Source organism: Arachis stenosperma, chromosome 7 (genome assembly GCF_014773155.1).
Source record: "Arachis stenosperma cultivar V10309 chromosome 7, arast.V10309.gnm1.PFL2, whole genome shotgun sequence".
Taxonomy (NCBI): Eukaryota; Viridiplantae; Streptophyta; class Magnoliopsida; order Fabales; family Fabaceae; genus Arachis; species Arachis stenosperma.
This window is the reverse complement of record NC_080383.1, coordinates 16,067,055-16,080,006: the sequence shown is the minus strand read 5'-3', so window position 1 is coordinate 16,080,006 and position 12,952 is coordinate 16,067,055. Positions and strand designations below refer to the sequence as shown.

Sequence of the window (12,952 nt, the reverse complement as noted above, 5' to 3'; positions counted from 1 at the left end):
CATATGAGTCATGAGAGTCACTGTCATCTTCCTGGATAGGAGCTTCTTTCATTTGTCTTCCAAATCTGGTGAGTTTGCGACCACTGCTACTTTCTTTGTTCTTATTCCCTTGTGAGTTCTTGGCTGTTTGTGATGATGCATTGAATTGAGGTGGGACTGTATTGGCTTAGTGGGTGGCCTTCTTGGGCTGAGGGTCGGGCTTCATGGATTGCACGAGAGCCTTCATGGGCTTATGGGCTAGTTTAGTGGGCTGCAAATTGGGCTTCATAGTTGGTTTATTGGGCTCAGAATTGGGCTTCATTGTTAGTTTGTTGGGCTATGAATTGGGCTGTGAGGTTGGTCTAGTAGGCTGAGAGGTTTGCTTCTTGGATTGAGGAACCATTGTTGAGGGCATCTTGGCAGGTTGAGAATTGCACTTCCTATCTTAGGAAGATTTCTTCTGTTTCAAGCTTTTTGCTTCCACATTCACTATATCCTCCTCCATATTGTCTACTATACATTGCTGTAAAATACAATTCTCAAGGTACATATTGATTACATGTTGGTTTCTCCTATAATCCTTGCACATTGCAAGCAATTTGCATCTGTGACTAAGCTTCTCAACCCAGATGAGAGAGGAACTCCAGGAGCTTTCCACCAACAGTTTTCAGTTTCAATGTATCCCAACTCCTTATAGTAACTCCTTACAAAGAACACATCAAGCGTGTCTTCTTCAACACCCATCAACACCTCTGTATTGTCAGGTTCATATATCATGTCTCCATCCACATTCTTTTTAAACAATCCACTATGGTAAAACACAAAAGTCATCGGAGGACCTTCCATCTACAATAACAAAAACAAAAATACCCTTTGCCCACAAATTGTCACTAGCTATTCTCAATCATAAGAAAACATACCCTAAACCCAAAATGAACATGCAACAAACGAAAAAGAACCATCATTAAAATGAAACACCCATAACTAAAAATCATCACAACGGCAGTAAAAGCAAAGCATTCTAACACACTTAAAATCTTCAAGAACAATCACACAAACCCTTAGTCACCCCAAACCTTTCCCTAAATCAGAGAAAAACATACAGCACACCACTAGAAAGACATCACGCCACAGAATGACTCAAAAAACATGAAAAAGATTTCATCCTTACCTCTAACCGTCGAAATGGCTTCTTCCACAATCAATGTTGCTCCAAGATACGATAAACTCTGTATTCAGTGGCGATACCTCTTCTGCTTTAATCGTCAACCAACACTGACAAAGGTTGATGGCGTGGTTTAAATGCAGGGTGAAAGGCTTAGGGCATAGCTTGAGGGAAACGAAACATTTTGGAGCCAAACATAGAGAGATGGAGGCTTTGCAACGTTTTGAATCTCTTCTGGACACTAAACGACGACACATCAGGGCTTGGAGGCCATTCAATCAAAACTGCGTAGTTTTCGTTGTTTGCCACGCTGGCAGTTAACGTCACACGTCAATGAACGTTAGCCAACTCAGCGAAAGAGATGATGGAAGGACAAACGTAAATAACTCTATCATCTTTTAATGACTATTTTGATTAACTTTATCTTTCGGAAACGAAAATAGAGATTAAAGTATCTTTCAAAGACGATTTTGACTATTAACTCTTGTTTTTATTTTCAAAGCTATACTATTACTTGTTGAAATGTAGTATGATACTTCATTTGGACGGTTGACTGACCTACAACCACTTATATATTAAATTCACTTTAAATGTTGTTTATTGTATTTCTCTTTCTAAGTTATTACTAGAAATTATTTTTAAATTATAAAGAAGAGTCCATAAGTAATTTCTAAGAATAAAGCATTTTATATATATTCTTTTAGATAATTATTTGCACAGTTAATATAAAAAATAATTATTTTTATTATATAATATTATCAGGGGCGGAGCTAGGTACAAGCAAAGGAGGGCAATGACCCCCTCTAATTTTAATTTTTTACATGTAAATTATATGTAAATTTCAGTTTAGCCCCCCCTTAAAATTTTATTTTAGTCTTATTTTATTGTGTAAATATTTTTTGCCCCCCTCCAATATTTTATCTAGCTCCGCCCCTGAATATTATATAATTAAATATATAAAAAAATATTTTATATTTATAGTCCACCAATTAATTTTCTTTTTTAAATTCTCAGCAATTATCAAAAAGGATTCTCAAGTAAATTTTTACATAAATAATTGTAATTAGAAACTTTAGAATACATTCAATAATTATTTCGTGCTCAAAAAATCATTTTAACAAAAGTGTTAATGATAACTCTTGAAAATTATTATACATAAATAACTTAAAAATTTCTTCTATTTTGTCCTTCTAAATTCAGCCAATTACTTTCCTATAACAAAATATAAAAATGATATATACAAAAAGTTGTATAATTGTTAAATTAGTAAAAGAGATGCAAAATAATTGTATATTATTATTATTATTATTATTATTATTATTATTATTATTATTATTATTATTATTATTATTATTTTCTTAAAATGATAGAAAAATAATGTATGCTCTTCCTGTCTCACTGTTTCTCACTATTTCGTTAGTTGAAGAATATCACTTTTCATATTTAATATCTTAAAGATTTTATAAAAAAAATAAAATAAAAATGTATTTTCCATTTCACTTTTTTCACGCGCCGATGATGCGCGTGAGGAATCTAGATTCCCTGATTCCCAATGCGGTATTTAACGGCATCCTTGCTCCATTTTCGTATATAGCTTCAAAGAACGCATATGGCCACACAACTTCTCAAAAACTCTTCAGTTTCATCACTCAACGTCGATTCGGTAACCCGGTTCCTTTCAGAGGCTTCTTCCTTTCCTACTTTTTCTTCTTGTTCCTTCAGCTGAAGAAGGGGTTCATCACTCTCGGTATCGTTGACTCTTCGCCACTCTCTGCTAAATTCTTGTCATATTTTATTAATGGTTCTTGAGAATTGTTTGGTTTTACCCTTTGCGAGAATGGCTCTGATATGCTGCAAAGATTGAATCTTTTTAGTGTATGAATGGTGAAATTCAAGTTCAATTTTGAAATTTGGGAATCGAAAGTTGCGTAATCTTGGTAGAGAATATAATATTAGAATAGAAATAGGAATAGGAATACAGGTTTAATGTCTATTAGTTTTAATTTGTCTTGTGAGGGATTGCAATTGCATGATGTTCTTGTTTTTATTATTATTTAGAGTTAATTGCGTGGCGCAGTTTAGTTGTATTATGAATGTAGTTCATTGGGAATTAGGGATATGCTTATATGGTTAAAACTGCTATGCTGTAGATAAGTTTCATCCCCTTGTCTCTGAGACTCTCCATTTCTTTCTTCCTTTGTTTTCTCTTGCATGATTCCCAGTGATTTGTGCTTAGTGTGATAGGGATAACCCTCCCTCTTTGAGCTTACCTTTTGGGATGAAATTCTTGTAATTCTTGTAAGGGGCAAGAGAGTGCATAACTTATCCATACGTTGTTGTTATCTTATTTTATTCTTTTTCTTGTGATCTTAATAGTGTGTAAACCATGGGTGATGCAATTGATTTGACTGGTGATGGAGGAGTCACTAAAACCATTCTGATAAAAAGCAAGCTGGATGCTGTGTCTCCAACAGAAGATTTTCCTCTTGTTGATGGTAATGCTTGTGCCTGTTAATGTTATGTTAATACTTGATTCATAGCCTTGTTCCACTCATCAAGTGATGAATGAGTGATTTTCTGTCTTTCATACTTTATCAACTACAATATTGGATGATTGATGATTATATATGTTACTCTAAATAATTGGTTTAGACATATCTCATGGTTAGCTTCTATGGATGAGATTATTCTCTATTGCTATAGTTGTCCTAGAAGCAGTTTTGGCAATTTACTTTTATAACTTGTTCTATTCTATCGGCTTGTCGAGAGTAAAATTATTAGAGCACCTTTGTAATATTGTTTTCCATGCCAGTGCATTATGAAGGCACACTTGCTGATACTGGTGAAGTATTTGACACAACACATGAGGATAACTCTATCTTCACTTTTGAGATTGGAAGTGGCAGTGTTATCAGGGCTTGGGACATTGCTGTGAGAACCATGAAGGTTAAACCAAACACACTTTTCATGAGGTGTAACCTTAAAATAAAAGCTTTTCACCATCTTATGATTTTTGCTGGTTTTATTAGGTTGGAGAAATTGCAAAAATAACATGCAAGCCAGAGTATGCGTATGGTAGTGCAGGAGCGCCACCAGATATTCCCCCTGGGTACTAACCTCATTTATGCTTAAATTGTTTTGCTCGCGTACATAACTATTGTTACATATTTTCTTTAACGAAACATTCAACTAAGAGAAATGAAAAAGCTGCAATGATTCAAGAGAAAGTTGATTATTTCTTACAGCTTGGTTTTTCATCTAAATTTGATTATCATGAGAAGTTGCATCTAACTGTGTATACAAATTTATGATTTATTTTTATTGCATCGCAGTGCGACACTAGTCTTCGAAGTTGAGCTAGTTGCCTGTCGACCCCGTAAGGGATCATGCCTCGGAAGTGTTTCAGAGGAGAGGGCTAGGCTAGAGTAAGTAGCACATGTTACACCAACTATTTTATTGCATCTGAACTTCTCAAAAGTTTAGGGTTGGTTTTTTCTTTCTTTCTATTTTGGCTAGGATGTATGCTAGTTTTTCTTGGAAAGTAATTTGGTGTGTCTATTATTTGACATGGAAATGAAAGAGAGATAAAGAAGCAAAGAGAAATGGCAGCTGCTGCGAAGGAGGAAGAGAAGAAGAAGAGAGAAGAAGCAAAGGCGGCGGCTGCTGCTCGTGTGCAAGCCAAGTTAGAATCCAAGAAAGGAAAGGGCAAAGGGAAAGGAAAGTAGGGTGTTAATCAGATAGCTACTAGTGTCTTTTATCCCTTACCCAGGAGTCTATACTGAACAATGTAGGAATCAAATGCCACATTAATGATACAAAATATTATAGGTTTTGGTACTTTAGAATGAACAAAGACAATAATCATTAAATGACGTTTTCTTATTGCAATAGTATTCTAAAAGATCCTATAGCATAATTTTCCTTGCTCTGTTGCTGAGTTGATTATCCGGTCGGTTAAGCATATGATATCTTTTTTTGTATACTATGAATTTAGGTACAACAAAGGAATGAAGTTGGTATTTTGGTTTTTCCATTTCCATCTTGGTTGTATTTCTTTAAATTAATTTGTTAAAATGATTTTATTTTAAACAATTAATCGTATTTATTATTTGCAAAACTTTTGAAAGAATGGAAGATGCGAGCCAAATACTACTAGTAAGAAAATGCATAATGACCTCATTTGTTTGTGTTTTTACTTTTTAGAATAAAATAAGAGTTTCTTTAAAAAAAAAGTTTCTGAAAAAGGAGAAGCAGAAAAAATAAACAGTTTTTCTACGTTTTCTAATAAGCAGGTTGTGACCTGTTTTGCCATAAACAAAAGTTGAAGAGAATATAAGAATGTATTATCACTATTGTTTATAAAAAAATGTTTTCCTTACAATTTAAAAAAAAATACTGATCTAACCTTATTAAAAAAATTAATAAAAAATATATATTATGTAAAAGTTCATAAAACAAATATGCATAAGATGAGCGAGTTAAAATTTAAACAAATTTCTATTTTTTTGCACAAATTATTATTATTATTATTAAAAAATAACATGCCAAATTATTGCCATAACATAATAGAAGTATGGAAGTTTATCATTCTTTTCTAATGGAGGAAACAAAATTCTTTTCAATAGTTTATTTAACGTTTAGTAGAATAAAAATAAATTTTATTAGAATAAATTTTAGTACGAGTTTAATATTTTTATTCATCATAAAATATTTATAGAATTATTCGTAGATAAATTTTGAAAAAAAGAAAAAAACCATGATTTTTAATTTTATTTTTAAATAAATTTTATTTTTAATTTTAAAATAAATTTTATTTTTATTTTTTAATAATATTAATTTTTTACCGTATATAATTATTCAATTTTTTTAATCATATATAAATAAATTACTCTTAATAAGACTTTTTTGTGTTATTCAGTTATCTTTTTTAAAAAATAATTAATTATTAAAATAATTAAAATTTTCACAACAAAAATAATAAAAATTTATGAACGAAAAAAATTAACCATTCTGATAATTTTTTGTATTTTTATTCATATTTTAATTATAAACATAAATATAATTTAATTACATTATTTATGAAATGTGACTATAGATGTAGATAAAATTTAGTTATATTACTTATATATAATTTCATTGTATTGTATTGCTTATAAAGTTAGATTATAATTATGACAATAGAATTGTTCTTGTATTTTTATATGTGTGACTAATTGGTGGTGTTAAAATATTACTCTTAATTATAAATAAGGTTTATAATTTAAAAAATCAAAGACTCAATTAAAAAGATACGAAAAAAATAATGTTAAAATATTCTAACTCTTTAAAATAAAAATATTCGAAATTCAATTAAAAATTATTTAAAATTTAAACTCAATAAAAATTTATATTCAATGTGTTTTGTATTAAATATATTTAATAACCTATTATATCATATTGGTTGAAATTAGTTTTTATAATGTTAATTTTTTAATAACACTTTATTAGAAAAAAAAAAACCATCTTTTCAGAATTTTTTAAAAACTAATTAATATTATATATATTTTGTTAAATTACATCTTGTTATAAAAAAACTATTTATTTCTAATGCTTATATTAAAAATAAAAACAAATTTTAAATTAGTAAATTTTAATCTATAATATAATAATAATATAGTAATTGTTTTATATATTATACGAATAAAAATTAATTATTTTTTTATTTATAAAAATTTTAAGAGCTTGTTATATATATATATATATATATATATATATATATATATATATATATTGATAAATGTGATATTTTTTTTATGTAAATAATCTTTTAAAAAAATTTAATAGTTAATCTATTACCTTTTTTATTTTAGTCCAAATTAAATGTTTTTTATTATTTTTGGAAAGAAAATCTTTTGAGAAATTTAATAATATGTGATAAGGAATATCGAATAAATTATACAGAAATCAATTAAAACACAATATGAAAACATCTTTAAAAAAAGACGTTTTAAGCGTCTTTATCTGAGTGGCCTCCTTTGGTTTTTCCATTTCCATCTTGGTTGTATTTCTTTAAATTAATTTGTTAAAATGATTTTATTTTAAACAATTAATCGTATTTATTATTTGCAAAACTTTTGAAAGAATGGAAGATGCGAGCCAAATACTACTAGTAGGAGAATGCATAATGACCTCATTTGTTTGTGTTTTTACTTTTTAGAATAAAATAAGTGTTTCTTAACAAAAAAAAAAAAGTTTCTGAAAAATGAGAAGCAGAAAAAATAAACAGTTTTTCTACGTTTTCTAATAAGCAGGTTGTGACCTGTTTTTGCCATAAACAAAAGTTGAAGAGAATATAAGAATGTATTATCACTATTGTTTATAAAAAATGTTTTCCTTACAATTTTAAAAAAATACTGATCTAACCTTATATTATTAAAAAAATTAATAAAAAATATATATTATGTAAAAGTTCATAAAACAAATATGCATAAGATGAGCGAGTTAAAATTAAAACAAATTTCAATTTTTTTTTGCACAAATATTTAGCATCACACAACTGTAATTCAATTTACTAATCATACATAAATAGTGTTTGATATTATAAAGAGTAAAGTATCGTTTTTGTCCCAACGTTTAGAGTAAGTCTTATTTGTGTTCTTAATGTTTAAATCGTCATATTTGTATCACTAACATTTATAACAGTGATTCAATGTTATCCTACTATCAATTATACTAACAAATCGGATTATATTTTTCAATTATTCTCACTTATATGTATTCATTTTCAATTAGGTCTCACTTAGATATGTTCAATTTTAATATTATACCCACTATTTGTGTTTAGATTCAATTATATCCCTAGAAAAGTAAATTATGTAAATGTTGTAGAAATTAGTTTCAACTTTTGATGAGCTATTTTTCAAAAAGATTTTTAAAACTCAAACTAAAGCGTTCATGATGTGTAATTAACGGCAGAATAACATTGAATCACTTTTACAAATATTAGGGATACAAATAAGACGATTTAAACGTCAAGGACACAAGTAAAATTTACCCTAAACATTGGAGACAAAAACGATACTTTACTCTATTATAAAATATGAAAGTACTTAACGTTCTGTTTAAATAAAAATAAGTTTGTAAAGTTAGAAATACTTAAACTCTACCCTACCCTAATCTATTCATTTTCATCCCTACTTATGTGTTTGCTCAAGAGAAACATCAAACCGAGATTTATTTATTTATATAAGAAAACTCTCACAAGATAAAGAGAGTCATCAGCGGCTGAAAACCTTGCTGATGTCAACAGTATGGCATGATATTACGGTATATATATTGTCATAATTGTCTTCACTTTTTAGAGACACAAGATAAAACAAGTCTCCATAGGCCATAGCCTAAGCATATTTCAATTTTCTAACCGAACAACCGTAAAAAGAGATCCCAGGAAGGTGAAGAAAAAAATAACTGTAAAAAATAGGCTGTACAAAAGCAGGCCAAGAAACTTGGTAATTTCAGTGGCAAGCATAAGATTCATATTCTATAGTTGTTACATGCTAACCCTCAAATCCCTACTATTGTAATTACAAAACTACTAGTCATAAAGCCACTTGTTTTGATGCATTCACGTTAGTTACAGCTGTTTAAAACAATCAGAACCTCATTCACAAAAAAAAATTAGAGTAGGACATCAAACCATATCTGCAATATCATTAGCTCCACTTTCATTCCACCCAGATCCCGCTCTGAATTTGCAGACGGGGCATGTTCCTTGTTGTCGCAGCCAGGGATCAATGCAATTCGCATGAAACTTCAAAAACACAAGCTTTGCATCAGTTAGATTGCCTCAGATATATATAAAGATTATAAACTTCAATGAAATTTTGCATAAATAATTTTTCTTCATAGTAAAATAACTCTCAAGACAAATTGAACATCAAATCTAAATAAGGCAAGAAACATGTCCAGATGCCAGCAATATAAATATAGTGCCAACCTAATTGTATCCATGTCTCAATCTAAATGGCCCAGCTCAAATTGAAAAAACTCAAAGCAATATAACAAGAAGGGTCATGCCAGCAACATAATTCAAGATATCCAATTTCAACCATCGGTAAGATCAGATATACTTTCAATCTCAATTATAATTGTTGGCCACATGTAAAGCCTATTCTAGCAACTTATAAAGGTCAAGGTGACCGGTTGGAGTTAACTAAATTAAAGCAGACTCAAGGCTGTTGTTTGGTTTATAGACTCAGGGTCTTGGAACTCATACTATTCAGCATTATTATGCCTGCAACATAGGATCAGAAGGCCAAAGTAGCAGTTGTATTCTGTTATAGTTAGTTAAGTATCCATTCTACACCAGCTGTACCATACACCTAGTCTAGTATAGTAGCTACTTTGGAGTTAGGAAGTAGCTCAGGTTGTAATATAGAATTGATGAGTGAGCTTCCACTTCTAAATAATGCAACCTGTCATACTAAGTGTTTACTCTTAACAAGATTTTTGAAGTATCAGCTTCAGTTGATCAGAATTTTCTCTCCTTGACCGATTGCTCATTTTCTTTGTCTCTTGGATACTCAAGCACTTACAATTGAAAACAAAAAATTTCTATGCAAATAAAAATTAAAGATATGGGATGATTGTATAAACCTGATGCAAGCAGGGCAAGCTACGAAGTACATCCCCAATGTTAACTTGCTCCAAACATACACTGCAAGTCAGCTCATCATCAGAGGCTTTCATGCTTCCAGCTACATTTGAATTGTCTTGCTTCTTCTGCCACAAATCAAATGAAGCAATAAGTTATTTCAATCTGTCACTCTACACTAAGCTCAGACCATAGAGATTTGCTAAAAAAGCATGTGATCAGAAGCTTTTGTTATCAGCTCCCCATAAAAAATATAAAAACATATATCAAACAAGAGAACAAAACATATTGCATCATATAGACTGATACACAATATAGGCAGTGGATTTTCATTCCGTAATAACTATATACACGAAATACTACCTATCTAAAGAAATTGGCAAATAAAGTTGTCAATAATGACAAATGTGAGGATATTGACATGTGTTCATAATGGTATGCAATATAGTCAAAGCACAGGAAAGGCAAGCACTAATATTAAGTATGAACACTCCTAGAAAAAAGTGGAATTGTCAAGGGATGCAAATATATGTCACTTGTTTAAGCCAATTAGCCAAAATAAAACAAAATAACCAAAGGTGTAGTTGCTACCTCCGCAGGAGTGGAAGAAGACCCCTGTTGCATTGAGGAACCAGTGCCACTGCTGTAAGCAAATGCAGCTTCTTGTCAAGAAACCAGAATTATAAATTTATAATTTCTAAGAAGCGTATATAGAATCTTGCAAAATCATGTCACAGGCTCCTTTAAATTGGTGAATAATAAAAATATAAAGATTAGAAGAATTTTTTATTGAAAACAATTGGTGCAGTTTTGAAGAATGCAATAAATAATAATGTTATCACAACTGGGGTTCACATCTAATTAGAATTACTCTTAGAGATAGAATTTAATCTGACCGTTACTTACTTTTGTGGACCAGAAACCTTGTATTTGTGTACAGGAAGTGCATTTATCTCTTCCTCGGTCATGGAAGGTGCAGTAGGAACATTATCAGAATCAAGAGCCCTTAGTGTTTCATAATCTGTACAAAGTAAAAAAAAATTTACATGAATAAAACATTCTACATAACTCTAGTACATGTGAAATATACACCTTGATAAAGTTCTGCAGAATTAGATTCAAAAGGTTCTAAACAGCTAAGTGGAAAAATGAATAAAATTTCACGACCTAGCTCATCAAACTCCCGATCAAGAAGTGCAAGTTGAAGTCTGAGGCCTTGTAGGCGTCCTCTGGTGGCAAGGGCAATTGATGGTGGCATATGCAACCGCAGCTCAGTGTGGCCTAAAAGCCCACTAGCTGCTGCTGCATGAGCTTGAGCCTGTGCTTGAAGCTGTTGACATGTTGCATACATCCTCAACATTGTAGCCATTAAGAAAACACCAAGCACCAACCAGAGCTGCAGACAGAAATTAATAGAAGACGGCATAAATCATTTTAATCATTTAAAATCAGAGTTTACATGGAAAACATTTGCATTTCTGATCTAGATTCTAGAAGATCATACCAGAAAATTTGGTGACATCTGGTGCGAGTTAAGTATCATGAACAACAAGAGAACTGAATAATGTAGGCAATATGATCAGAATAGGATAATGAGGACACAGTATACAGATAATTAAAGGGAAAAAAGAAAAACATCCGCATAATATGACGGAAGTTTAGTACCTGTGACGAGGAAAGTGAGTGAATTGGAATTACTAGGACGTGCTGGATGAACACGCTGAAGAAAAAATGGAATTAATATTTGGTTTCAGTTAATGTTTTATAAAAAATGAGACAGCCCTTTATTCAAAAAACAAAGACGCAATAAATCATCACAAGAGTCAGCTTCACTGACATCCATATGCAGATAATTGGTATAGAAGTTACATACCAATGCACGTCGCTCAGGCATAAATCCTGGAAATCCATTTTCTATGTCCGCTCTTGTTCCTCGGAATACAAAACTCATGGCTTTATGGAGTTGAAACCTAAATTAAAATTTCACCACTTGACTAAACAGAAAGCTACAATTAAAACCTGCCAATATTGTGAAACAAATCATAGTCAGACCACAAGAAATCCAACCATAAATGATAAATCAACATGATTCAAACAGATTCTCCAACACTAAAATATGATAGCTTTTTAGACAAGCAACTTTTGGAATAGCATTATATGATAGTTTAATGTAAAGCACAGTGTTTTCATGGAAAATTTTCTGTCTCATATTGAGAGACTGGAAAGCTATGCTTCATTTTTTCCCCCTTCTAGCTAGATTTTGTTCTTGTCCTTTTTTCATGAAAATTTCCACCTATTTTCTTCTCAATAATTACATTTATCCAAAAAGATAAATCTCTAACTAGAAAGGTGCCAGCTACTAATTATCCACACACGGATTACAGAAACAGACATAATTAAAGGCGTGATTTTCAATGACAATGGCAAATCACTTCCGGGTTATTATACTTGTAATGAAGGAAGCAAAAACACTGATGACCACAACCGAAAATATGATTCCTAAGATAAATCGAAAAGAACAAAAACCCCTTCAAAAAAAAATTAAAACAAACAAAAAAAACCCTAGATCGCAATTCAGATGGATTGAACATCTTAAAAATCTCCTTAACAAAAACCGCTACTGGCCAAAAGAATCATCATGAAGCATTTTGATGCCATGATGCGTGCGAATTAGAAATCAGAGCGAAAGACGTGACTTACAAATTTGGATTTGAGGCAGTGATCGGAAAACAGAGTTTCGATCACAAACGGAACATTCGATTGTGGTATCTCTATCGATTCAATTCTACTTCGCCACCAACAAAGATCATGATGTTGCTGTTTTTGTTTTTGATGCGTTTCTTTTAGGGCTCCGTTTCTGAGTTACTTTCAATGAGGCCATATCTAATGAACTAGTTAGTGGCCCATTCTGACCTTACATAAGTGGGCTTGGCCCAAATGTACTAATCATTTAGTTCTTGTCCCTAGGGAAAATTTTGAGAGGCCTAAAATTTTGTTGAACTTTTGATACTTGTTTAAGTAAGATATAAATTATCTACTTGATTAATTTAAATTGATTATATGTAAACTTAGATTGGATTTATCAAAATATTGAAATATAAAATTATATTTAATAACGATATAAATAAAAATATTGTGTATAAAAATATTAAATTAATATATTTTATATTTATTTT

General features: G+C 30.8%; 2 protein-coding genes across 5 annotated transcripts; one reads left to right on the top strand and one right to left on the bottom strand.

The window, feature by feature from the left end:
- The first annotated feature begins 2,736 nt into the window (after nt 1–2,736).
- Nucleotides 2,737–5,181, top strand: LOC130941430 (peptidyl-prolyl cis-trans isomerase FKBP20-1). The gene is made up of 6 exons (XM_057869931.1): nt 2,737–2,891; nt 3,521–3,639; nt 3,957–4,090; nt 4,174–4,253; nt 4,477–4,569; nt 4,725–5,181. The coding sequence occupies exons 2-6, from the start codon at nt 3,531–3,533 to the stop codon at nt 4,867–4,869; spliced, it is 561 nt and encodes a 186-aa protein (XP_057725914.1). The 5' UTR covers nt 2,737–2,891; nt 3,521–3,530; the 3' UTR covers nt 4,870–5,181.
- A 3,424-nt stretch (nt 5,182–8,605) lies between these two features.
- On the bottom strand, nt 8,606–12,626 carry LOC130942080 (E3 ubiquitin-protein ligase SDIR1). Of its 4 annotated transcripts, none has more exons than XM_057870762.1 (9): nt 12,477–12,626; nt 11,650–11,795; nt 11,442–11,496; nt 11,281–11,333; nt 10,944–11,172; nt 10,683–10,797; nt 10,368–10,419; nt 9,779–9,904; nt 8,606–8,933 (listed from the first exon to the last, which is right to left on the bottom strand). In XM_057870762.1, exons 2-9 carry the CDS (start codon nt 11,725–11,727, stop codon nt 8,814–8,816), a joined length of 828 nt encoding a protein of 275 aa, XP_057726745.1. In that variant the 5' UTR covers nt 11,728–11,795; nt 12,477–12,626; the 3' UTR covers nt 8,606–8,813. The 4 variants fall into 4 exon arrangements, with proteins under 4 accessions (XP_057726745.1, XP_057726747.1, XP_057726746.1 ...); XM_057870764.1 differs by having other exon boundaries at nt 9,779–9,901; XM_057870763.1 differs by having other exon boundaries at nt 10,368–10,416.
- Nucleotides 12,627–12,952: the final 326 nt, after the last annotated feature.

What these genes read in the sequence shown, in the direction of transcription:
- LOC130941430 (XM_057869931.1), top strand. Translation starts at nt 3,531, where the DNA reads ATGGGTGATGCAATTGATTTGACTGGTGATGGAGGAGTCACTAAAACC. An exon ending in CCACCAGATATTCCCCCTGG is followed by an intron (nt 4,254 to 4,476) that starts GTACTAACCTCA and finishes ATTGCATCGCAG; the next exon opens with TGCGACACTAGTCTTCGAAG. An exon ending in GAGGAGAGGGCTAGGCTAGA is followed by an intron (nt 4,570 to 4,724) that starts GTAAGTAGCACA and finishes TGGAAATGAAAG; the next exon opens with AGAGATAAAGAAGCAAAGAG.
- LOC130942080 (XM_057870762.1), bottom strand. Translation starts at nt 11,727, where the DNA reads ATGAGTTTTGTATTCCGAGGAACAAGAGCGGACATAGAAAATGGATTT. An exon ending in ACTCACTTTCCTCGTCACAG is followed by an intron (nt 11,334 to 11,441) that starts GTACTAAACTTC and finishes TACATTATTCAG; the next exon opens with TTCTCTTGTTGTTCATGATA. An exon ending in AAGGTTTCTGGTCCACAAAA is followed by an intron (nt 10,420 to 10,682) that starts GTAAGTAACGGT and finishes ATTTGCTTACAG; the next exon opens with CAGTGGCACTGGTTCCTCAA.